The sequence below is a fragment of the Populus euphratica genome, unplaced genomic scaffold, assembly GCF_000495115.2.
Source record: "Populus euphratica unplaced genomic scaffold, PopEup_1.0 scaffold14.1, whole genome shotgun sequence".
NCBI lineage: Eukaryota > Viridiplantae > Streptophyta > Magnoliopsida > Malpighiales > Salicaceae > Populus > Populus euphratica.
The window spans coordinates 1672550-1698838 of NW_011499876.1; the positions used below are offsets into that span (position 1 = coordinate 1672550).

General features: G+C 32.1%; 2 protein-coding genes across 2 annotated transcripts; one reads left to right on the forward strand and one right to left on the reverse strand.

Annotated features, from left to right (window-relative positions):
• The first annotated feature begins 478 nt into the window (after nucleotides 1-478).
• EMB3006 (embryo defective 3006) lies at nucleotides 479-4349 on the forward strand. The gene is made up of 8 exons (XM_011030190.1): nucleotides 479-873; nucleotides 977-1045; nucleotides 1146-1175; nucleotides 1817-1849; nucleotides 2602-2672; nucleotides 3196-3277; nucleotides 3809-3901; nucleotides 4018-4349. Exons 1-8 carry the CDS (start codon nucleotides 736-738, stop codon nucleotides 4063-4065), a joined length of 564 nt encoding a protein of 187 aa, XP_011028492.1. The 5' UTR covers nucleotides 479-735; the 3' UTR covers nucleotides 4066-4349.
• Nucleotides 4350-7823: 3474 nt separating this feature from the next.
• Nucleotides 7824-10609, reverse strand: LOC105128488 (abscisic acid 8'-hydroxylase 1). Its single transcript, XM_011030191.1, has 6 exons — nucleotides 9855-10609; nucleotides 9287-9673; nucleotides 9010-9184; nucleotides 8797-8903; nucleotides 8566-8684; nucleotides 7824-8441 (listed from the first exon to the last, which is right to left on the reverse strand). The coding sequence occupies exons 1-6, from the start codon at nucleotides 10386-10388 to the stop codon at nucleotides 8348-8350; spliced, it is 1416 nt and encodes a 471-aa protein (XP_011028493.1). The 5' UTR covers nucleotides 10389-10609; the 3' UTR covers nucleotides 7824-8347.
• Between the last annotated feature and the right edge of the window lie 15680 nt (nucleotides 10610-26289).

The window sequence follows — 26289 nt, forward strand, 5'->3', positions numbered from 1 at the left end:
GGGCATGGTTTAGGCTTTTTTTGTTTGATAAACTAAGATAATAGTTGGGCTTTCGGCAAAAGTGTGGCTTGATGAATTTACCCCGAAGTTTTTCTGACTAGAGAGTTTTTGTGACACTTGATAATGTAAAAAATAAAATAAAAGTCATTTTAATATAAAAAATTGATTCTAGTTTTATTTGGCATTGTTTTCCAAGTTCCAGCTATATTTTTTAAAATTTAAATTAATCTTTTAATGTTTTTTTTTATTGACATACTCCTATTAAAAATAAATTTAAAAAATAAAAGAGTATTATTTTAAAGAAAAGCATGTATCGTTCTTCCCACACTTCCATGTTCGATCTCACTCCCCCCCCCCCCCCCCCCCCCCCCCGAAGGGGGGCTTCTCTAGCGAACAGGCTCTTTCCCATTGAATTCCCAAAATGGACATGATAACTCAAAAGAAAGGAGAAGAGGACAATGACGTCAATGCAAACTCAAAAGAAAGGAGAAGAGGACCATGACGTCAATGTAAATAAAATTGGGCGCCGAAGATTACCGCCCTCCAGTCCCTACCAAGTACTCAAAAAAATTCAAATAGCAAATCCAAAAAAATAGACGACGACGGTGGTTACAATCACATCACTTTGACATTACTGCTGCTGCTGCAACTGCTTCTCCAATCTATTTATTTGTATTTGTTTTAGGTTAGATCTAGGGTTTACTTTCTTCTTCTGTTTTCCTTAAATTGAGAAATATGGAGAAAGCAACTAGTAGTGCTGCTTCTGCTGCTGCTCCTTCTAAAATAGGAGGAGGAGGATCAAGGAGGCAATCCGATCTCAACAGATCCTTCAAGCTCGCTATTCGTTCTCTCCTCACTTCCTGCTCCAAACAGGTCATCTTTCCTTTTTTTTTAAATAAAAAAAAATTGTTTACTGCAATTTGAGAACCTCAAATTTTGGAGACTGAAATTAAAAAAAAAATTAATGAAAATGAAGGAGTTGGCAAAAGCATTTTCCAAGTTTAGTAATGCAGAGCAGGAAAGTCTTCACCGTCTTTTCATTCAGGTATTTTTTTTTTTTTATCTATTTTGCTATTTCATGTCCAAAATTTATAATTACAGTTCGTGTCATAAATTACTAATATATATTTATAAAATCCTTTCAGGTTATTACTTCTTTGCATAAAATGCTAGAGGTATGTATGCATTTCTTCTGCATTTTCTCCGCTGATTTATGGTTTTCTTTTTATTTTATTTTGTTGAATGGACTAGATCATGTTCGTGCCCAACAATGAGCTTGAATTTCCACTATAAATATGATGATCTTGAATCCATGGGATGGGAGAATTGAATCCTTTGCTTTCTTATACAAACTATTGCAGGAGAAATCTCGTATTTAATTGATTTTGGGCTGCATACTTGATTGGTTTAGTGGTGGAAACTTAAAGTTTCCAATCGATTATTTTATTGTTTGAGTCTCACCCAAATGGTTGAGAATATTAACTCTCTCTATGCGGCAATTGTGTAAATACTAACTGTGAATTTGAAGAATGCGAGAGGCAGATACGATAATGTAATCTATAAACTGTAGCACTCGTTGATGCAAATAATGGAGTTCAATTTCCACATGTTTGAAAATTTTAGTTTTAATATACAATTAAAAAGAAGATTACAAGACTAGTATCTTAATTACCATCCCACTTTATTGGTGATAAACCACATCTCTGCAAGGGAAACTAATTTTCAAAATGAAACCAGTATAAACTTCTTTATTGCTAGTTAGTTTTGTACTGATCACTTATCTGAACCCTGATCTTGTCTCTTTTAAATTTTACAGGATGAGTTTGAGTCTCTATGCCTCGAAACACAGGTAAATCTTGTTGTTACAACAACAATTGCTTTTTGTATGTTCTTAAGAGTGTTTGTCACAGAAACATTTTAGACTCTTGTGAATTTAGAATGTGGTTTCTTGTATCCCACATGTTTGTTGGACATCAATATTTGTAGGATGCAGGGCATTATTAATATATTTTCCTTTTTAACTAAGAATGCGATTGATTTTTCATTTTGATGTCAGTCTCCTGTTTCAGGAAAAATCCAAAATAGATTCTGTCTTCTTTTTTTATTAAGTTTGAAGTTATGGTAGTCTTGATGATAGGAGCTACTAAACCTTTGATAAAAGATTTTCAAGAAAGAAAAATCAAGGCTGAACTAGTAGAGTTAATATTGATTTTTTTAATAAAAAAACCCAGTAACTTTCCACTCTTCTTGTGAATTTTGAAGTTGTCCATATAGAAGTGAAGGGTCCACTTCAGTTGATCTTGTTACATGGAAAATATGACCCTTTTAACTGGCTGCTTAATTGGTTTGTAAGTTGAAAGCTGGGTTTTTTCAGAATCTGCTTCTACGTTCTTATCTTCCACTAAATCCTAGCTTTCTCAAACTTTTTAAGTTCTTGATCTTTCAGTCTACAGAGGCTAGTTTCTATGCTCTTCTTGGGCGGTAGTGTTCTGTTTGGTCCATATATTCTGTTATATTTAATGTTATTTATGTGGGTATGCATTCATTATCTTGTTCCATCATCCATGGTCCCATTATGCCATTCTCACTTCTACTTTGCAGGTGGGAACTGCTCTTGAGACTGTGGAGCAACTTGTAGAAGAGCAAAATCTGGACCCTTTGTTCTCAGAAAAGTAAGCATCACCTAGTTTCTTGGTGACATCTGAATATATAGTTGTTCATTGATGGTCTTGCTACAGGATAGATATATTCACTTCTTTATTTTGTGACATTGGGATGCGGGGGGAGTAAAGAAAGTTTTCTGCAACAAAAAAAAAAGAAGAAATTATGAAGTGGAATTAACTTTTCCTCTTGCTTTGTTTCTCATTCTAGGTTTTGGCAATGTTGATTTGTTTCTCATTCTCGGCATGGTTCTTAATAAATAGGTGATCCTATGGGTAGAACCGGGAGGCTTGTCTATGAGAGCAGCTCAATCATGCATTCCTATGATGTAACTTTTTTTTAATTCGGAAAATGCTTGCAGGAGGATTAGTTGGTCATCGCAGTAGGGATAAGATTTATATCGTTTAGGATGGGATTTATCAAATCACTTCAGAATATGGGGTGTTTCTATCAGAGTTTCCCAGTGTCATGTTTGCCAAGGAGGTTGCACTGCATTATGTAGAGTTTTCATTGCATGGAAGTCTTTATTTGCAGGTCTAATATAATGGATGCTGCAAAGAGTCTATCAATGGAGAAGAAAAATGAGATCCACTATTTGACGGGCATGCTGGAAAAGGTGAGTATAGCATTGTCATAAAATCTCCCCATTTAAATCTATCAGTATGAATAAATGGAAAGATAGGAATTCATAGAGATTGTATCTTATTGAATTCTATTGCCAAATTCAACTTTGTGATTTAACCATGTTGGTGGATTTAAAATAGACCTACAATCCAAAAGGTCAGATCTCTAAAAGGTGTCTAACATACCATGATTTGATATTCAAGCTGTCTGATTTTCAATAATAGATAAGGATGTTCAATCATATCAGAGGCCATTAGATTTTCAGTCCAGGATTGCTCCTGGGACATGCCCGATGATACTTTTGGTCCTTAAATTTTGTAGCAGTTGCGTTTCATGTTTTGGCCCAGGTGATTCTGCCCATGTTAATAAACCTTTCCTTGTTACTTGGCTTAGTCTTAATAAAAGTTATCACCTATCAAACAGATAGTTGGAGGTTGAAAAGTCAAAAAATGGATTGGCAGTATAAAGGACTGCTAGTTGTCTTCAATTTTGGCATGTGTAATACTACTTGTGTGTTTATTAGGCTGAAGAGCAGAATCGCTGTATCCGAGATCGTGTTGAACTACTCAATCAAAAAATGCCTGATGACTCAGGCATCTCAGTTGTCATGGAGAAGGTTTGGATTTCTTTCCGTGACCTTTTTATAAGGATCGTGATAGGGCAAAGAGAGAAGTGAACACAGTTCACTGTCTAGTATCTTAACTGCATTTATCCAAAATGTAATTTTTGCAGTTCAAAAGTGGCAATTTAAGTTATGGAACATGCAGTAATGGGATTTAACATGCCACCAATGGAGTAATATATTTATCCAGGAATCGATGAGCAGAGCTGCATGGCAAGAGAAAGGGGAAGGCAAAAGCTCATTAAGGTGTAGGTAAAGTTTGTTTTGGACTTGGTAATAGATGCTTAAACTCTGTAGGATTCTTATTGTTGGTCCCGATGCTTTCTGTTTAAAGTGAATGCGAATCAGAGAAATCTCTGACTTCCCATTTTTATTAAAGCATGAACAGGTTGTTCTTTTGTATTTGGCTAAAGGCGTCATACATGGAATGGGGTTTGTTAAATTTGTAGGTCTTCATTGAAGCACCTGTGCAAACAAATTGATGGTATAAGTTGCTTATCAGTGCATTCCAAAATTATGCACCTACGGTGGTCACAATGCATGAGGTTAGACTGTTTTAGGAACCATAATTTGTCTAGGTACGTTGCTGGTTCATGCGGCTCTGATTTCTCTGTTTTCATCTTATGCATATACATGTAGAGAAAAAAACCAGCTTGTTGTGCCCACACCATGGTCTTGAAACTCATTTTTGCTATTTTGTTCTGCGAAAATGATTTTCATCTCATGCATATGTATGTGTAGAAAAAAACGATCTTTGTTCTGCCCACGCCATGTCCAAGAAACTCATACCTGGAAAGTACCTTCTGTTTGAAGGACCACGATAGCAGACCTTTAGCCAGACTCGTAGTGAGTAGTGAATTAACCTACCATTAAAAGTTAGTGGCAATGAGTTGTCTTGAGCAGCCATGCTTTTTTCAACACTATATATTAGTGGGGAGGGTTTTCCGCTCCCTTTTGATCAACCAGTGGAGCTTTTCTTAAGTAGGCAGTTTGATTGCGAATCTCCAATTTAAGAAGCCCACTTGAGAAGTGCTAGTTGGCCTAGTGGGCTTCTGATTGTGAAACGTTGTTGCCTTCCCACAAGGCAACCGCTTATTCGACCTTTAATTTGTAGGTCTTTTTGCAAGAATCTTTGTACAGATCCATTGTCTTGTCATCTTATTGCACTGAGTTGTCTTTTTGGTAGCTGTTCTCTTCCCAGCACCTCAGCTTTCTTCCTTGGCCCCAGATTTTGATCAAGCGGCACCATATCCTCAATCAGTGTGGCTAAATATGGAAAAGAAAAAACCAATTTTGACGTGTCCTGTGAAACGAAAAAAAAAAATCGAGGTGAGAGAGGAGGGATAAGGTCTAATGGGGGCAAACTTCTCCATGTCCAAAACAAGTGTCCACTAAGTTTATGATGTTGAAAGCAAAATTATATTATGAATTCATGAATCATAAGTAGCAGCTAAAGAGTTTGTATAGGGACAGATTTCCTAATTCTATGTTGACATTCATGAAAGACAAATCAATTTTTTTTTCAAGTGAAGTAGAAGTCTGCTCTGCTAGATCTTGCTTGTTTTGATTGGTTAACTATAATTTCTTAGTTTTGATTTCTTCTTTCGATTGTTGATTTATTTAAATCTAGCCTCCTAAAACCTTGCCCCGTGCCTAGCCTCATAGATCATGGGTGATGTAATTAAGGATCCTTAGTTTTCAAAACCATCACTAGGTAGGTTGCTGATATTTTTATGGATTTAGATTTTTTATATATATATTTTTAAAGAAACATGGCTGGTCATGTTTTAATTATGAATTTAATGATCTGAATTGATGGTTAAAATAATATAATGAGAGTTAAGTTATTATTTTTGTCATGCTCATTTAATTTAAAACTTTAGATGCAATGAACATGATGGGAGAAACATGAGAGGAGCTCCAAATTTATTCTAGGTGATGCATCTTCAAAATCCGTGGAGATTATTTAATTAATAAACGGGAATGAGTTCCATTTGGTCTCTGGATGAGTTAGCATCAAAGAGTGAATGAAGGACACGTGTTTAATTTGAATTATAAGGAAATGAAGATCCCGAATTTAGCCGGCATTTTAAGATATTAGGATTTACGAAGGGAAAAAAAAAGTCAAAGGGAAAGGTTTAATATCATTCAAATTAATAATTGTAAATATTGAAAATTGAGTGTTCAAGTCATGATCCTATTATCAAGCAAGATTTACGGGTCTCTTTCAGCTGTTAAGTTTGACGATTCTAGTTACTCCTATCTGATTGAGTCCTTCCTAGCGAAACTCAAAATTACTTGGGTTTATCTCATGAAAACCATACACACATGGAGTACATATTTCAAGGTGAATGGAGTCTTGGGTAAAACTATATGTGTGAAGAGTGAAGATGCCTTGATCAATTTTCATTTTGTATTTAGAGTTTTTTTTTTTTTTTTGAGTGGAAACAATCGTCATTTTATAAAACATAATCATTAAATATATTTTATTTATTCTTGGACCTAGGGGGTCTTAGGTTATTAGTCATTATTGTTCAAGTGATATCATTTATTGAGATAGAAAAAAGATTTATTAGATAAAAAATGATTTGTGTTTAGAAATCCATATTAAAATAGCATTTAGAATCCTCTTTGAGATATAATAGTTTGAGTTTATATTTATTCTATAATCTCTTTGTAAATATAATGGTTATGTATTTAGGATTTTGCGTGGATGTATGTTGAATATCACCAATACACAAGAGCTTAAAAGGTTAAATACGAGTAGTTTGAAAGAGAGAACTACAGAGCATTGCATTTGCATGCAAGCTGCCTGCTTTTTAGGGTTTCAGCCATTGTAAATGGAATGGAAAAGGAAGAAGAGAAGTCTGCAAGTTATCCAACCATACCACTCATACATTATATTGATTAATGAACACAGGAGCATAAAATGGCCATGTAAAATACTTAAATACATACGTATCTTATATTTATTAATAAACGTGGCGGAATGAATTTGTATATCGGCTTGCTAGCTAGGAAGAGGAATGCATATGGGAGCAAGTCGTGTTGAAGAGAACAAGGGCTCATTCCGTTGCTTGCGAGGATGACTACTGATGGTTTTGTGTGACATGCATCAACTGTAATTTTTTTTTAGGTTAACGTGGGTGTTCGGATTAGTTTGCATGCATCACGATTAATTCTACAGGCCCTGAAGTTAACAATCATGCTATCATATAAACAACCAAAAACTCAAACTTTAGATCATAGAAAGAACAAACCTCTTGATCCCAAATCCTTACTATTATACCACCAAGATTGTTGCATCAACTGTAATTTAATCAGAGTCTTTAGTGACACTGTACAGATGGGAGACGTACACATACATGCGTGCATGGAGATTAAATCAAGTGATGTTAATGCCGTTGATTGTTTGCATATTATTACATTAATTTATAACAAAGCAGCAGCGCCGTGGGAAACATGAATTTCTGCTAGGCCGACACTGATACAAAGAGGCGAAAACCAAGGAAGCTGGCGTTTTGTTAGGCCGCCACTGATATATATATATATATATATAGAGGGGGAGAGAGAGAGAGATGAAAACCATGAAAGGAAATGTAATTAGATGCCGTAAGGAGCCGTTCTATTCTCTAAGATGTCGTAAATGATGTTAATTTATATCCTTCGAGAATTGGCGATGTAATGACTCCTTTGTTGGATGCCGAAATACTTTTTTTTGTTTATTTTGAATTTAAGGAAATTCTATTTTTTTAAAAACATCTTCTGTGAGCTCAGGTTAATGAATAAAAATTTTGTTATTTTATATTCTTACGAGATGTGCATATTTTTATTTAAATTCAAGAATATGCTGAATGCACTAATGTGGTTTCTGTAAAATGCTTAAAATCAATCACACTGAGAATTAAAGCATGCCAAAGGGAATCAAATTTGGAGTTTCCATTAATTTCTGCCTTGCGGCAATCTAATTAAACCTTACTTTAGATACAAAATACTCCCCGATTTGGCGGTATTAACACCCTCTTGCAGTTACCATGCACTTCCTTGTTTCTTCTCCAAAAATCAAGAAAAAAAAACAAATAAAAATATAATAATACTAATAATTTAAGATAATATTTATATGTAGATTGCAATGAGTTTTTCTTTTTAGACTCTTCTGTACACTTTGGGTTCCCTTTCTGTATACCAATCTTAAAATAATAATTCCGTTCATGGGAGGTGTGTCATATCTCTTGATGTCAAACAGTGGTCTTCCCTTCGAAGACCAGCCCTTTCTCTCCCACTCCATCAATCTTCTGATGGGAGTAGAGATCATCAAGCTAACTGAAGATGATGATGCTCTAGCCAGCCAGCTAGCTAGTAGTACTAGTAATACTGCAGTAGTAGTAGTACTCGTCGTCCTAATAGTATTGGAAGCGAGCTCTCGCCCCATTCATTCTGCTATGACTTGTGGGATAAAATGATGGGCAAACCATTCTGGGGAAGGGCAAAAGGGCCGTACTGAATCCCATTATTTGCACCCACAATAGACCACCTGCAAGAGTTCTAACCATGTCAGCAAAGAGTCCATACTTTCTATATTTAGCAACTGAAATCTTCTGTTACACCACCTCAAAAGGGTAAGTCGGTAACTAAAGTACTAGCCCATTTTTACCAACCTGTACTTGGTGGTTAGGTGATGGAGTAGCACCAAAATCTCCACCTTGGCAAGCTCGTTCCCAGGACATGAGTGGGTCCCGTTCCCAAATGGCATAAATGTATTGGGCTTCGGTGCAACCTGCACAAATCATTTACAACAAATGATTGGCTTGGCTTATTGCTTTATTCCTTCCTCCAGATTGTGGTGAATTCAAGTGTTAAGAAGCAACTCCTCTGCTACAAGTTCTTACCTCAAATCTTGAAGGATCGAACTTCTCAGGATCTGGAAACAGTTCTGGGCTGTGGTGGATGTTTCTGAAAAGTGGCAAGACTTTCCAACCCTTAGGGATCAAATATCCTGCAAGAGTTTAAAAGAAAGCACACACTTGTTAGCTATGGCGAGCAAAAAGAAAAGGGCATTGCAACTCTGTCAGATTAGCTTTTTTGGAAGCTGGAGTTCTCACCTTCATATTCAACATCCTCCACCGCCTCTCTAAAGGTAAAAGATAAAATCGAAGCAACTCTTAGAGTTTCCTGAATGACCCTCGAAGTTAACGGCATCTTCTTGGTATCTGCCCATGTAAGGACCTTCTCCTCACCACCCTTTTCTTCACTCCTCATTATGGCCTCCTGCTCTTCCTGTAAAGCCAAAAGGCAAGCACACAAAACCAAGTCATTGGAAGAACAATCATTTTATCATATTATGTACAAATTAGTGGCTAGTAATTGATCGCTACTTACAGTGACAGCTTGAAGAACACTTGGATTCTCTCCAAGGTATTTAAGAATCCATGTCAAAACACTAGCTGTGGTGTCACGAGCAGCAAAGATTACTCCAATGATGTTGTCGGCAATTTGATCGTCAGTGAGGCCTTCTTTGTCACCCATGAAAGATCCAAGTAAGTCATTGTGATCAAGCTTCATTTGCCTCCTTGTGGACAAGATTTTAGCCAAGATCCGAGCCAGCTCTTTTCTTGCTTTCATTGATTTGTTGAAGAGTGTTCCTGGGAGGTTAATGGGCATTGAATTGTATCCCTTCTCGAGAATGTAGTAACACCTCTTAAGATCTTCTCTGTATAGAACTTCATCCTTCCCAAATATTGAAAGTAATGCGACATTGAATGTGTACTGCGAGGAAAAAGAGAGAACCATAATTTGATCAGTAATCAACCAAAAAAAGTTAGAAGACATGCTACCCATTCTTAGCCATCTAAAAGTCTTAGCAGTCCTGCATGCAGAGATAAACAGGGATGCTAAAGCAGAGTAGCTCTGTTTTGAACTAGGGAAATGGGAACAAGTAGAAGCTTACTGATTTCATTTCCTGAAAAGTGTTAATTAATCTTCCTTCCCAATATTGAAGAGAGTCTTTGGCAATGTTTTGAATATCAGGGACGATGTTTTTTATTGCTTCAGGCAAGAAGGCACGAAGAACAAGCTTTCTCAATTTCATGTGGTAGGCTCCCTGGTGAAAAAATATGGCTTCTTTGCCTAACATCCTTTCTTTACTAGCCGGAAATGTTGGCTTGAAGAGATGGGATTTGGTTACAAGGACAAATTTTGCAGCTTCAGGGCTGGATATCATGACACAGGGACAGCCCAAGATGTGGGTCTTGAAGATAGAGCCATACCTCTTTCTCTTAGAGGCAAAGAAGACATTGGGGTCTTGAGAGTAGAGTTGGAATGTTTCACCCATATACGGCCATCCCATGGTGCCGGGAGGGAGTGGCAAGCTCTGGGGGCGATCAGAAGCGAAGAATTTGAGGAGGGACTTAAAGAGAAGTCCTCCTACAAGCAATAGAATGGAAGCAAATGATAGGAAAAACACAGAGGGGGGGAATTCCATCTCTGTTGCCTTGTTTTTTTCTTTCCCCTTTCTCTCTCTCGCTCTCTCTTTTTATGTGTGAGTAGTGAAGAAACTTGTGTGGGGAAAACAAGTGAAGAAGAGGAGGTATTTATAGGGTATTGAGTAGCTTAACCTCCACAGTCCAAATTGTTGTGGTAGCAAGGGGAAAAAAAAGAATAATAAAAAAAGAAAGAAAAGAGGATGGGCGAAGGGAAAAGTGGGGGGGTCGCCACAGAGAGAGAGAGAGGAGCCTTTGAAATACAGCTTGAATCCCATACACGGAATCTCCCTCCAGCTCATTCATGGTTTTGGGCACGTATTACCCTTTCCTACCTGCTTCCTTTATTTGGTCTTGAGAAAGATAGTTTGAGATTTTGACCACGAAGAGGATTTCGAGACAAAAAAATAAGACTGGCATTAAGTGGTTTTGGAAGGATAGAGGCCATTTTCTGTGAGTATTCTATATTCTATTACAAATAACAAGGCAAACAATTCAAGCACTGGTGGAGCAACGGTGTTAGCAGGTTAGCCAGTAGAGTCATCGTTGTAAAATCTCACCAGGTAGACGGACCCGGGTGACAGGTCCATCCAGAGAGTCATCCAAATTAATTTCTAAATTTTATTAAAAATAAAGTTAAGATGACGTTGTAACAAGTTGAGGGTCAACCGGATCAAGTTTGGATCAACTGGTTCAACAAGTTAGTGTGAGTTTTTCACTGATAAATTCCTTTTAGTCAAACTGACCAGGCCTCCGGTTTTGAATCCATCCATGTGGCCATTCCCGGTTTTACAAACAAGAGTGGTATGAAGAAAAATGCTCCCTTTTGTCTTTAGGTAAAAAGGGTGGAGATTAGGTTTTGCCTTCCATCATCATCATCATCATCATCATCGCTAGCTCGCTGATCGTGTCCGTACCACACCCTCAACTTCTCTCCTCTCGAAGATACATTTGACATAATAGATAGATAGATATATAGATAGATAGAGACAGACACAACCACAAACCACGCCCTCCATGCCATAAAAAATTTGCACAAAGTTGCAAGATGTCCTTTTATCGATCGCCTGCGTGCCCTAACAACATGGCATGCATACACGCCCAAGCTAGCTTCCTCCTTTGAACGAATTAAGGCCCACCCACACTACACGAACAATCTCAAGAGTTCCTTTTAAATTCCCATGATTTTTAAATAAAAAAGACCAAATTAATCCCTGCTTTCTTTTCTCAATGGCTTATGCTAATATTTTCGCAGCTGCTTCATATGCTGGAATTAAATGAATTGACCAAGAATATAATAATATATAATACATGTAATATATGTATTGCATATATATATAAACAGATTGGAGTTGAATTGTATTCAATGAAATCCACACCCACCTCCTCCTCCTCCCAACTCAACAATCTTTTATATAGGTGAGAGAGAGAGAGAGAGAGATTTGATACACTTAAGAAAAAATGTTAAATAATGAACGAATAAATACAGTGAGAGTACGTACTCATTATGATTGTATTCGCATTAATTCATAATTAAACGTCTATATATATATTCGTTAATAATTTGTTGTAAATAATTCGTGGTGTCAAACATCATTATTATTTTCAAACTACCACCTCTAGGATGCAACCACTTAACTTCCTGTTCAAATGGAGAACATTTTTCCAAGCTCAGTATTTGGGCTGATTTCTTCTTACCTCACCACCTTAATTGTCAAACTAAGTGATAATTAACGAAGGAAGAAATTAATGAATCCAAATAGAGCAAGGCAACAGAACATCGAATCCATGCATCATTTCCGATACATACATACACACATATATATAACATATATACATATATATATGTATGTATGTATGTATGTATGTATGTATATGAATGAGAAAGGGTCCTTCCCTTAATTCTCACCTAATTAATGGCTGCAACCTACAAGGCCGAAAGGGTTTGACTTGTCATCTGCTTTGCATTTATGGGGATTGCATCCAAATGAACGTAGAAAAAGAGAGAGAGAGAGAGTGGAAATTAAGGGAAGAAGACTCCCTGCCTCCTCCTGAAAAAAAAACGAGAGAGAGAGAGAGAAACACACTGACACTGGCAGACAGTTTGACAGACCGGTGGCTGCCATTGATCATCAACTCGATCCATGCATGATCAATACCGATGAAGAAGGAAAGGAGGTCTAAGACAAGTACTGGTCACAGTACATGGACCCATCCGCTCGAGCCCCACGATAATGTCGTATTAATCCTGCCATTCGCTTAACGGATTACTGTATAATAAATATAACAGAGGGTTTCTTCTCTTTGATGAATGGCTGCACAATATTAGAGAAATCAAGTTAGATAATATGATCCTGTCTGTCAAATTAAAGAGTTAATTTGCCCATCTTTCTATAGATGCCCAACAAACCATTATTCACCGTTAAGAATTAAATTACTAATCAAAGTACTCTTATTTATATACAATATAATTACATTTTCAAAATTAAAATACAACTAGTAGTGCGTGGTAACACCAGAAAGAGGAGTACGGATATAACTAAGGAGCTACGTGTGTGTGTTGAGTGTGCTTGCTGCGTGTTAAAGTCAACAATTGATTGTGTCAAACATTATTATGATGCAACGACGTTGACCACACAAGGGATTGAAATAATGCATGAGAAAAACACAACAAGCTACGTGTGCACTAATTAGTAGTCATGGCGTTTCTCCAGTGAAGTTGACAACAGTACTATTGGTTAATTATACTATCCAATTCTTCGTCAAAAACTGACCATGAACACATGAATTAATGATGTGACTATTAATTAATTAATTAATTGTATCTTAATTAGGTTTAAATTAAACTACATCAAATTGCTATCCATTTTTAATGGGGATTTTTCACCAAGCTTATTGTTTCAGTTTCTTAATTCCCATCATTTAAAATACTTTTAGTGTATTAATTGTGTCCCTCCCCCCCCCCCCCCCCCCCATAGAGGGCACGGACTCTATAGAACCAACCAACTGGCACGTACGATCGAGACCAGGAGCTCTATTACACAGGTTTGGAATTCTATGGATTAAATTTAGTCTAAAAGTCTTAATGAAATTTCTGGTTTGGATGAGAAATATTGAACTTTACACCATCGTTTTATTTGAAAAGACATCCATGAATTATACATGTATTAGCACCGAGACTTGTAATCTGTTTAAAAATAACCCTGCGCAAGCTAGCATCAGCTCCACCTCATAAAATGAAAAAAAAAAAAAAAAAAAAAAACCCACTTAATTTGCCCTCCATCAATTCATCACCAGCGAATAGGCTACCCATCACCTGTTTTTTAGTTAGAGGACTTGTCCATTTATATATGTATGTATGTATTTTGTGACCAATTATAATTGACCACCAAGGCATCTTTCTTTCTTCCTTGGTCGTAGTCTCCGATGATAACCGATCGACCAGTCAAGTTTGATTCCCGAAGAGATTTAATATTTAATTAATTAATAAGGACACCATCTATAGTAGGACACCTGGACGTAGCAAAATCCACCACCAAACCCACAATTAGTATGTCCCATGCATCATCACCCCTTAATTTGTCATTCCAGCCCACATAAAAAAGAAGTAAAATTAACGAGACATCAACTCGTTATTCCTGAATTGTTTTGTTTTAGGAGTTATTTTAATTTAATAATTTAAATTATTAAATAAAATTTTAGGATATAATTTATATTATTTTTTAATATATTTTTCAAATAATTTTTTTTTAAATTTAAAATTTATATAAATTCAAATTACCTATCTTATGTTTAATTTTTATCATATAAATAAAAATAATAAGATTTGAACTTGAAAACACTTAATCAATCAAACTCTGAACTCAATAGTTTAAGTTATTAAATAAGATTTTAAGAGATTTAAACTTGAAAACACTTAATCAATCAAACTTTGAATTCAATAATTTAAGTTATTAAATAAGATTTTAAAATATAATTTATTTTATTTTTTAACCATCTATATCGATTAATCTCATTTATATTAAAATAAATTATAAATTAATTATAATAATCTCTCTCATATGTCAAGTTTTATATATACCAAGTGAGGGATCCAACCATAAAATTAAAATAGTAAAGTAAGAAAAGTTTAGGATATATATAATTGGTTAGGTTATAAATTTGGTTTATTTTATAGAAAATATTGATCTAAATTTTATAAATTTTAAGATTATTAAAGTTCTATATTATTATTAATTTAAAAATTTATGTGATATTTAAACTGATCTGAATATCTCTATTGAAAAAAAAAAAACATACATAATAATCCTAATTGTAACCGTCGCCGATCATCCTCTCCATGGATCGAAGGCAAATGCTCACTCCAAGAACCGAAGAATATTGCAGATCAGAAGTATATGCTTTCTCGCTTGTCTTGATCCAGCTCCAGCTCCGCAAATGTCTTTTCCCTTGCTTTCTTTCTGTCTGTCTGTCTGTCTGTCTGTCTTGGTTTTGTTCCTCGGCACGGGTCTGGTTTGATGATAATTAATGTACATCACCCTTTTTGGACGTACGAGCTGTGGGATCAATTCTTTGTCCCCCACATTCTCTAGATTCATACTCTCCTTCCTAATCTGATCAGTTTATTACAATCAGTTTTCTCAAAATCAATCACCTCCTCCTTTTAATCTAGATATATTCACCTCCATCGATCGTACCCCTCTTTCCCAAATACTCTTCTTCTTCTTCTTCTTCTTTAATTCTCTCCATTTTCAATAAATAATATTCTACATTGATATCAACATGCCAATATATCCCTGTAAAATTCAAAAAGAAAAAACTCCTCCCACTTTGAAAGATGAGATCATGTTCATGCCTTGACTTTTTAAGGTCCAGGTACGTACGTGTCATCCAGATAACACACAACTCTAGCAAGAAATTAAAGCATATATCAAACAACGTATGATTTAATTAAACGACGCTACATGTCCTAGCTAGCTTTTGACTTTTCGTGATATAATAATTAAGCCACACACCTGTATACTAATTAACTATATTTACAATTAAGTAGCCATCTGAAGTCCAACTCCTAACCTCCTAGGTTTTTTCTATTTCCATATGCACATGTAAAATAATTGAATAGTTGTTGATTGCGAGAGTTTTTATATTCATTCAAGCGGTTGACAAGATGTGGGGGAAAAAATATGTTTTTATTCACAATATAATTATACATAAATAATTTAATTACAATCCCGATATATATATATATATATATATATGTTGTTCTAGCAATTTGCATGTTGATTGTCTTCATACGTCAACCGGGAGTGCTGGGTGTGCCAACCGGATCCACCACAACGTTGTGGTATAAATATTTTGATTTTCTCTTCCATAATATCAATGAAAAGATGTGGATCCTTTAATATATGAAGAAGGTATATATATATATATATAGATATATATACGAGTGAAAAGGATATATTATTAAAGCTGAGGGACACCTGTTTGTTTTATCACCTTTTCAAGGCGAGTACTTGGTTCCAGCTATCATTTTGTCTTTCTCGAAGGGATTGCAGTGGGAATGGCGAAAGGGCTCTTCCACTAATTTGAAGTGGACGCTCACCTCGTGCTCTAAGAAAGAGTATTTATTTGTAGATGGATAGAGCCGCCTGATCTTGTCCGAGCACTGTTGGATTTTACTTATGGGATTTCCATAATCTGTAATGATGATGGAGGTGTACGCGAAGATTGCAATCCTTACATGCACAGCCAAAAAGAGATATCGCTTCTTTCCCCTTTTTATAGAAAGGTGCTCCTGACATCATCATCATCTTTCCTTCCATGCTCTAACCAATTCTGTTATTGTGTTTTGTTTGCCCTATTTATTATTGGCATGCCCTAGCACCATCCGCGGATATTTTTTATTTAATGTTTTTTTTTATGACTTCCGGTTAATATATCAAAATCATCTATGAGAGGATGTTTAGTGGGCTGTGGGGATTAGTTGTGGTGTGCGTAAGCTGGCCCGGACACCCCACGTAAATAAAAAAAAATCATCTATGAGAGGACTTAAAATGCTTCTTGAAAAATATTTTCAAGGTAGGTTGAGAGAGAATGATTTCAGTTGTTATTTCTAAAAAAAACAAAAAAAAAAACTATATAACATGTCTTATTTTATTGTCAAATGTTATGATAGTTATGTTTATGGATACTGGCTTCATTAAGATAAAAATAAATCTTACCAAAAGTCTTTGGATGATTTTTATTTACAATGAATTAAAATTATCCTATAACTTATACAAAGAAATGTGAGTTTTTTTTTAGAATAATTTGGTCCATTTAAAATGCTTGCAATAATTTGATATTTAAAAAGTTGAAAATCAATTTGGATAATATATGTTACTCACTTGTTCATAGAGTTGCAACATGGATAAAATGTTGCAACGAGAGTTTCTACCATGTTAGGATAGACATACTCATATCATCAAATGGTATTTTTATATGAATAAATGAGGCAAGAAAGTGTTGTGAATCATCATAAATTCCTCATCTTTGAGGTATCCTTGAGGTATGCTTAAGTGGAATGTAGATGCATTTATAAATGGCAAGCGTAGACGTTTAGGGATTGGGGTGGTTTTAATAGACCTTGAAGAAAAACTTCTTTGTATCTTTCCTTACTCCTTATATATTAAAGAGTTCAATGAAGTTGAGGATTTTGACAATTTAAAAAGCTATCATTTTTAGTATTGTTGTTGCTATATATTTTCTAAGAATTGAATTGTGGAGTCCGATTTATAGAATGCAATTACTTGGATAAAAATAAGTAATGTCATAAGATCATGGTGGTTACAAAGTGATTTCAGTAACAACTCCAAAGCTTGTTATAACATTTCTACTTATTATCAAGAAGATTTACAGGCAAGTTTTTTTTAGAGACTAATGTATACTTAAAATTTCATCAAAATTTCTAATGAAATTTTGATAGAGTTTCTCTATGGCAGAGTCTCTCTATAACAGGAGGTCTCAAGTAATGGTTTTTTTAAAAAAAAATATTATTATAATATTATTAAAAAGATCTTCATATTTTTAGTTTTATTATGATGGGTTTGTATACATGACACGTCGTTTGGTGCATTACAATTCAAACTTTTAAGTATTGTCTCTATCTATGTATAAATATTTATACAACACAATGTCAACAGGCTTTACTTTTTATATATATATATAGTTAGATAGTTGATAAACTATATGCCCTCTAATTGTAAATATTGTCATCATATGTTCATGTTGTCATTCATTATTAATATCTTATATAATGCATGTCAAGAATACAATTACTAGTTATTTATAATTATTTGATTAGGATAGATGTATATGGAATTGCTATGTTTGTTTCATAGAACAATACTAGATAGATGGCTCATCCATAGCCATGATCAATAACTTTTTTTATAATATAAAAAAAAACTATGCTCAAGTGTTGTTATTATATTTCAAAGAACAAAACAAAAATTCATTACCCAAAACCATAAAAAACAACTAAAAAAATAATATAAATCAAAATAAACAAAGCACTAGTAAAATTAAGTGAGGTTATTAAAACTAGTGAGTAGGACCATGCAGCCATAATAATCCAATAGAAGACAAATAAAAAAAATTTAGAATCGAATTTTAAAAGACAAAATAAAAAAAGGATAAAAAATGACTTGAAAAAAAAAAACCCTAGACCACGCAAATAAACCTCCTACCTAAATCATGAGATAAAGATAACCTGATAGAAAAGAAAACCAAAGAAAATAACAAAACTTCTTTTTTAAAAAAAAACAAACAACTTAAAGGATATAATAGGAAAAGAAGACGACATCAACCTGTGTAAACTTTTTAAACCCGTGATCATAGGTACTAACTAAACTGAAAGTATCGTATATGGAAAGCAACTATTTTAAAACTTGATTTGACCTGATAGGGTAACTCATGACCCAAGTGACCATCAATTTAGACTAGGTTAAGTTTCAAAAGAAATTTGAAGAGAATTGATTAAGTTGACTATTTTTTTTTTCTCGAAACCGTATCATTTTGAATTTTTTTATAAAACAAAAAAATTTGGTTGATATAAGTTAACTCAAGTCAACCAACTCGACCTATGACTCAATAATTATTCTAGATTAACTCTTGAGTAGGGCTTATAAACAATGGAAAAAAACCTAGGAGGTCAAATCTCAATAAATAAAATATTAAATGATGAAATATAAAAAATTAAAGAATAAAAAAATAGCAATTAAAAAAATAAAGATCTTATTTGACAAGACAAAATTGAGAGGACAAACAAAAAATTTGAATTGAATGGAAAAATTCAAAAAAAGAAAACAAATGAATCCAAAACATAGAATACTAATTTCCAACAAACTCAATGATAATGGATGAAATTTAAAAAAAAATGATTAAAAATGAGTGAAGCTAACCAAACTTAACCTTAGATACAGATGCTGAAGCTGGATCACAACATGAAAATAAAACCTGAAAAAATAATAATGTAAAATTCCTAACCAACCAAAATGATTAGGAATACACTTGAAGAAGAAGAAGAAGAAGTGATCCAAAATGTAGATTTAAAAAGAAAAAAACCAAATTTAACACAAAAATAAAACAAAATCAAATCATCAAGGATGACAATAATAAAAAAAAAAATTGAACAAATGTCAATATTTCTTAGTTCCATCTGTCACACACTATAGTTAACTTTCCATTAATAAAATAAATTTAAAAAAAAAATTAAATAATTAACTTTCCATTAATAAAATAAATTTCAAAAAAAAATTAAATAGAAATAATTTTATGAAAGCTTTTTAGGTCTAAGTTTAAGCATTGATTTTTTTATGTTAATAATATTTAAATAAATGATCCATCATAAAGCTCACAAGAGAGACACTTACCTATTATGCTATTAAACATCTGCTTTATAATCATTTTGGAGAGAGTTTTTTTTTTCATATGGAATAATTTTCTTTTGTTCTATATATATATATATATATATATATATATATATATATAATTACACATTTTGATTTTTTATATATATAATAGTTGTCAATTCAGTTCGGTATGATAAGACGATGCTCTTTTTTCTCAAGCTAGCTGCTAACTACTTGACTGTTTAATCACAGGTTATAAATTGTAGGATCATATCTATAACAAAACAAAACTACTATTCCTTTCAATCTCTCTCTATATATAAAAATAAATTCTATTAGGCTTTTAACATAGGTTAAAAAAATGTATTAGATATCGAGTAAAATTATATATCTTTATTGTTTTTACTGTATTGTTTTTTAAAATTAAATATATTTAGAACAAAAAATACTTGAATTCAATTTTTTTTATTTTTAAGTAAAGTAGTAAAACTTGTCACTCATTTCTTTTAACTTTTTTTTAAAAAGATATACATTATGAAAAATCTAAATATTAAAATAAAAAAACTCCTTTTACAAGGCATGAGGAGTTATATTTTCATTTTTCTCTATTTGAATTTAACAATTTTTAAAACTCTTCAAATTAAATGCTTATGTCAGTTTCAATGTTTATGTGTTGACACGCCTAATCTTGTTCGAGGCTCGGGTCATGTTCAAATGTAGCCCAAGCTTTGATTTAAAAAAAATATATTCTTTAAACAATTTCATTTTAAAAAAGAAAAAAAGATCAAGTTTTTCCATTAATTCAATTTGTATCATGTCTTAGATCAGGGAATTATTAAGTTAACTAATTAAACTAAACTAGTTTTATAATATTATTTTATAAAGACTAACAAATATCATCATTATTATCCACCCCTTCATCAAAACCTAGCTATGTAATTTTTTTTTTCAAATCATTATTAGAAAGATTAATTAAGATGCGGTCTTTTAAGATATAAGTTATATTTTAAATCATAATCTTGAATGGCTAGCATGCCATAAGCTATCATGTACGTGGTCTTACTCTAAAAATATAAGATGGGCTATTATCACTATTAAAAAATTATTAAATACAAAGAGAAATACTAGCGAAAACAACACCATTGATAAATTACTATGGCATTTACTGATGGAGTATTAACTTGCTATTCAGCAATGAAAACTTTTTCATTGGTGAGTACCGAGGGAATTACTGTTGGAAATTAAGGAATGAAAAAAAAAAGAAAAAGAAAAAAGAAGTTTCATTATAAAAAAGAAAAGAAAAGAATTATCAATGAAATATATTAGTTGTTAATACTCATTAATGAATCCATTAGCAATATATATATTATAAATTGACAAACGACCCCTTATTTCTCCCTCTTCCATTTCTTTTTCTTTTTCTTCCTCCTTTTTAGTCTACAGAAAACAACTCATAGCACCCTCTCAATTTGTCACAAATCAAACTGTTATCATCACAAATCCGGTTACTCTAACACTTAATTTATCAATATCATTATTCCAATTCTTTTTTTATGAAAGATTCCTTACATCAAGTAAGTAAAACTACTCATTTTTTTTGTTCTAGACCATTTTTAAAATGTTAAATTTTTTGTTAGTTTTATGTAATGTATGTAGTTTGTTTGTGTGTTTATTTGTTTTATAGTTTTTTCCTATGAAAATTTATTGTATAAATAAATGATTTGTACATGATAGAGTTTGTTTGTTTGAGATTTTAAAAAATTATACTTGTTTGTCATTTTGATAAAATTGAGTTTGATTTTGTAACTTGGGTGTTTTATAATAAAATAAATAATGGTTTTTCTTATGTGTATGTTTCATATTTTATTAATTTTATTGTTAAGTAAAAAAAATTGATAAATTTAGAGAAATTTTTTTTTTGATAAAATTAATAATGATTTAAGTGAGAATTTATCAATATTTTCTCATCCTCGACAATTTTTACTAAAACATACAGTGAGGGGAAGATGTTTAATAGAAATCGAATTCAAACATGCATATAATTATGTGTTATTTAACTACAAGAATTTAGACATTTTATTTAGTAACTACAATATTAACACTTTGTTATTTTTAAATAAGTTTTCTCTTATACTCTCGTAAACTGAAAAATTGAATAATTTTTTGTAGACAATATTATCAATTTTTACTATTTTAAATTTCATGTTTGACTAATCTTAAATTTCTCAATTAAACAATGAACAATTTTCTATGTAGTTCAGAACACACATAAGCACTACTTACTAATTCTTTTATCTTGTAATACTTAATTTTATTAAGCTTTTCTCTTTAACTGTTAATGATAATAATCATGTACCGGGTTTATTTATTAAGAAGGAATGTTAGTGGTAGTTTGAATTTACAATGTTAATTGGGTCTTGAAAGAAAGATCAAATGTTATAACGAGATGAAAGACCTATGATAGTGAAATTTATATTAAAGGATTAACTTATATAAGTTTGAAGAAGATTATTAGAGGAAGTTAAAAGAGCTGATTAAATTACAATATCATGAAAAACAGAATAAAATCTTTTTATTGAAATGTAATTAGTATGATACCACTAATAGAAAAATTAGAGTAGATCCCTACCATGGTTTGGTTGAAATTAATATAAAAGTTAGACTTTGCAACATCAATGATGTGTTTATTTTTTTCAAGCAATGCCAGAAAATTTATTACACATACACTTCTACCTTTAAAAAGGATCATTCCAGGATTGATTGATTATTCGTAGTAAAAACCAAACCCAGTGGTCATGTTCAAGTTGTTTAGGATGGTAAAGATAAAGCAATTATGGGAGACAGTGTATTTCAAATTGCTGAGTTAGTTGATGTACATTGAGTTACTTCTTCTACTAACTTAAAAAAATTAAATTTTCTCGTAGATGAGATGATTTTTTTTTATGTTGATATTGAGAAATTAAATGATACATTAAGAACTAGTAAACATACAAAAGTTAATGAAGATAACACTATCAATGATCTTTATTTTAAGAAAAAAATTTATGATGGACATGAAGCTGAAGAAATTGAAAAAGAATAAGATAATTTTGATTAAATCAATTTTGAACTAGTTTTTATTGTAGATCATCAATGTGTAATGAATTTGATTTCAGTGTAATATTTCTGATTGTTCCTTTACAATAAACTATTGTTAACACTAATAGAATATTTATTATTGTGATAATATTATTATGTTATTGAACATATATGGTGTTTTGTGTTGTGAATTTATTGTATTTATAGGTTGGATAAATAAGAAACACAAAAACACTTAGAAAAAGAAATTGTTTTATACCGATAGAATTACCGATGGACTATAAAATACCAATATAATTTCTAATGGATAAATTCCCTTGGAAAGTTTTAGAGAGTTGAAAAGAATTTATAGGAGTTTTCCATTGACAATTACAAATGGAATTATTGATGGACCAAGTCCCTCAGGATGTTCTAGAGAGATAGAAAAAAAATTACATGACTACCACTAAAAATTACATATGGAATTATCGATGGTTTATGTCCCTTAGAAAGTTCTATAGAGTTTGAGAAAAATCAAATGACTTTACTACCAACAATTACAGATGAAATTATATATGGACCAAGTCCCTCAAAAAATTCTAGAGAGTTTGAAAAAAATTACAAGATTTTTCTACTGATAATTATATACAAAATTATTGATGGACTAAGTCCCTTAGAAAGTTCCAGAGATTTGAAGAAAATTATAGGCTATTTGGGAAGCTTAAATCAAGCACTTTACATCTGAGTGTTTCATGTGGGAGTCGCAGTCCAACACAATGAATAGGAATAAGAAGATTCATGTTTCAATTACCACATATACCAGTAGCTCTATTATGTTCATTTCACATATGAAGTAGATGGTATGAATTTGTTTTATTACAGTTTTTTTAAATTGTTGTTTTATATGAAAATTTTAACTAACAATCACTTTTTTTTATAGGCTATGGTTCTTAGACACTATCTAAGACTAATGAAGCTTTTGGTTGAAACTCACATGTGAAATGAGAACTGTTAGAAAGAGAGGCACTAGCTCATGGATAGCCAAGCTCAAAAGTTCATAGTAAGTTAAATTTTTATAATTTTTTCAAATTTTTATTTTTTAAAAAAAATTATTGATTGTTTTTTTTTCAAAATACATATAACATCTGATTATAGGAGAGATATAGAGACGATCATTTGATCTATCAGGAACTTGATTTGGTTTTGTAGTTGGAGGTTTGATCATCTAGTGGATACAATAGAAATTGAGTTTATGGTATTTCAAGCACTATGGTCGAGTATATACAAACAAGTTGTAGTGTATCAACCATTAGTTCCTCACAATGAAGTTTAAGCTCTCAATCTCTAACCATCTAAGCAATTGTATAAGAAGAAGTTGAACCTCAAACGGCTCAACTTAGTACTGAGACAACACAAACTAGGTTTGAAACAAATGACCTGAAGGATAAAGTGAATGTTCTCAAGCAGTTGTTGTTAATTTTCATTGGTATATATGGTACGCCTTGTTGCCTACCTAATCCCAATGAAGATCCGCTTTTAGGGATAAATTGTTATTGAATAATATTTTTTAAATTAATAATAAAATTTTGGTTTTTTATTTTTATTTTATTTTAAAAAAAAATCTTTTTTTATTTTTTTAATATAAATATAATACTGATAAAATTTGAATCACAGATAGAATGACCAACAACATAAATCTCTCAGAAAGTTTCAAATAGTTCAAAAACAATTACAGTACTTGCCACTAAAAATATGTAAATCTTTGACCAGTTAATTCCATTTGTAATATACCATAATCACTGAAGAAATTACTAAAAAAATGATGCATATTATTATTTTTGTTTGGCATGCCTTTTTCTATCTGTAAATCCATTGCTGATTATATTATTAAAGAAATGACCTCTATAATATAAATCACCGATAATATGTTTTCTGACAATCAATTAATGTTTGTAATTCTATTGATAAATATTTTCCCAACAGAATCAGTGTTTAAATATTAACAGAATATGTTGTCAGTGTCATATAATATTCTGATTGTGTACTAACCTAATAAAAGGATTAGTATGAATACACACAATTGATCTTTATTTATAGAAGATTAATATGACTATTATATCAAAGAAAATAGGCTAATATAAGCACTTCTTGCATAAAAATATAAACTAGATGAGGTGCTCACGCTTTGCTATAGGATCTTATTAATGCTTTTTTTTTTAATGATATTCTAACTTGTAACTTGACTAAAAAGATGCCATTCTTTCTTGTACTTTTCTAAGTTGTAACCTGACTAAAAGCATGTTAATGTGCAAAGAATGGTGCATGCGTATATATTATGGTAAAATAGCAGTTTAAAACAAAACTCATCTAATTCTTCATTTAAAAGCAAAGAGAGGTTGCATATATAACTTATACAAAAACATTGAAAAGTGTATGTCAGAACCAAAAAAGCCATGCATTTTCATTTCTAAAAGTGGTTTAAATGTCATGGAGCAAACCAAAAAAGATAGAGAATGACAAGTAGTAATAGAAGGTGGAGCATTGCTAGTATCTATGGTTTAGTAACCTATGCAAAAAAAAAAAAAAAACAAATATGCTAGATCGAATTTCTTAAATGCAGGAAATGTTGGAAAGTATGCTAGATCAAATTTCTTAAATGCAGGAAATGTTGGAAAGCAAGTAAGCCTACAAGTAGACAATAATGAAAAAGATGTGTTAAAGCATCAAAGACAATAATAAGAGAAAAAGCCTTTTATAAAGGCACATGAATATTTGTGAAGAAAGAAAGGTAAATAACTTTCTTAAAAAAGATTAAGTCATAAGCTTTTAATGTTTAAAAAAGTAAGCAAAGTGAGAGTAGACTATGACTAATAATAGTTTATGTGTAAATTAAAAGAGAATATCTGCAAAAGTTTCATAAAAAGCACAAATCATGAACCAATTAAAATATACAAATGAAAAAATAATTTTTTATAAGGATAAAAGGCAATAAAAATAATATAATAAAGCTAAAAAAGAGATGAACCTAAGTGCTAGATGACAGCGAGTCTTGGTGCCTTTTTGTATGAAGAGATTGCTCTTGAGTGTTCGGAGCTAAATCTTGGATGTTGAATTATTATTTTTTTATTAATAACAAGCTCATTAGTATGAGATGCACCAGTTTGGCTGTGATAAAGCAAAACAAAACAAGTTGGTGGAAAAAAGGATTATGAATGCAATTAAGAACTAAAAAATAATATTCAAGAATTCAATGGGAACATGATGAAGTTGCATTTAAGTGTGCAAATGTATGTTGTGCTCTTAAGTCAATAAGTTCAGGTTTTCTTTTAGTTCCAAGGATAGTGATATGACCAATACTTGATTGTTTAGATAAGGAAGCAATAATTATGATTACGTGTGGTATGGTGTAACATAGATGGCTTTTGTTCTACCAAGGAGCATGAAAAGTGAGGGTTTAGGTGAGAATCATCAATGTTGTTATCATTGTTTGTTGCAACTATGTCATAGTGATTAATCTTAACTTTAAAAGCATCATAGGAGAAGTAGAATGCGGTCAATAAAACAAGAAAAATAAAAATACCAGAACTAAAAGCACAAACGACAAGCTACAAAAAAATTGAAATAGTCGATGTTGAGGCTTTAACTAAGACACAGAAAAAAAAAAAAAAAAAAAAAAAAAAAAAAAAAAAAAAAAAAAAAAACAAATAAGCCTAGACCCAAACCAAGCCCGAGAAAAATACATCAACCTACTTTATCTCAAAACACCAAAGCAAACTAAACAAAATAATATGCTAAAAAAAAGTAATAAAAAATTTCCAAGAAAACTATTGTCATGATGAATGCGACTCAATACAAACTTAACTGTAACTATACCTATAAAGAAGCAGCCACTAACCATAACCAATTAGAGTTATCCAAAAGCAAACAAAACCCAAACACAAGAAAAGACATCAAA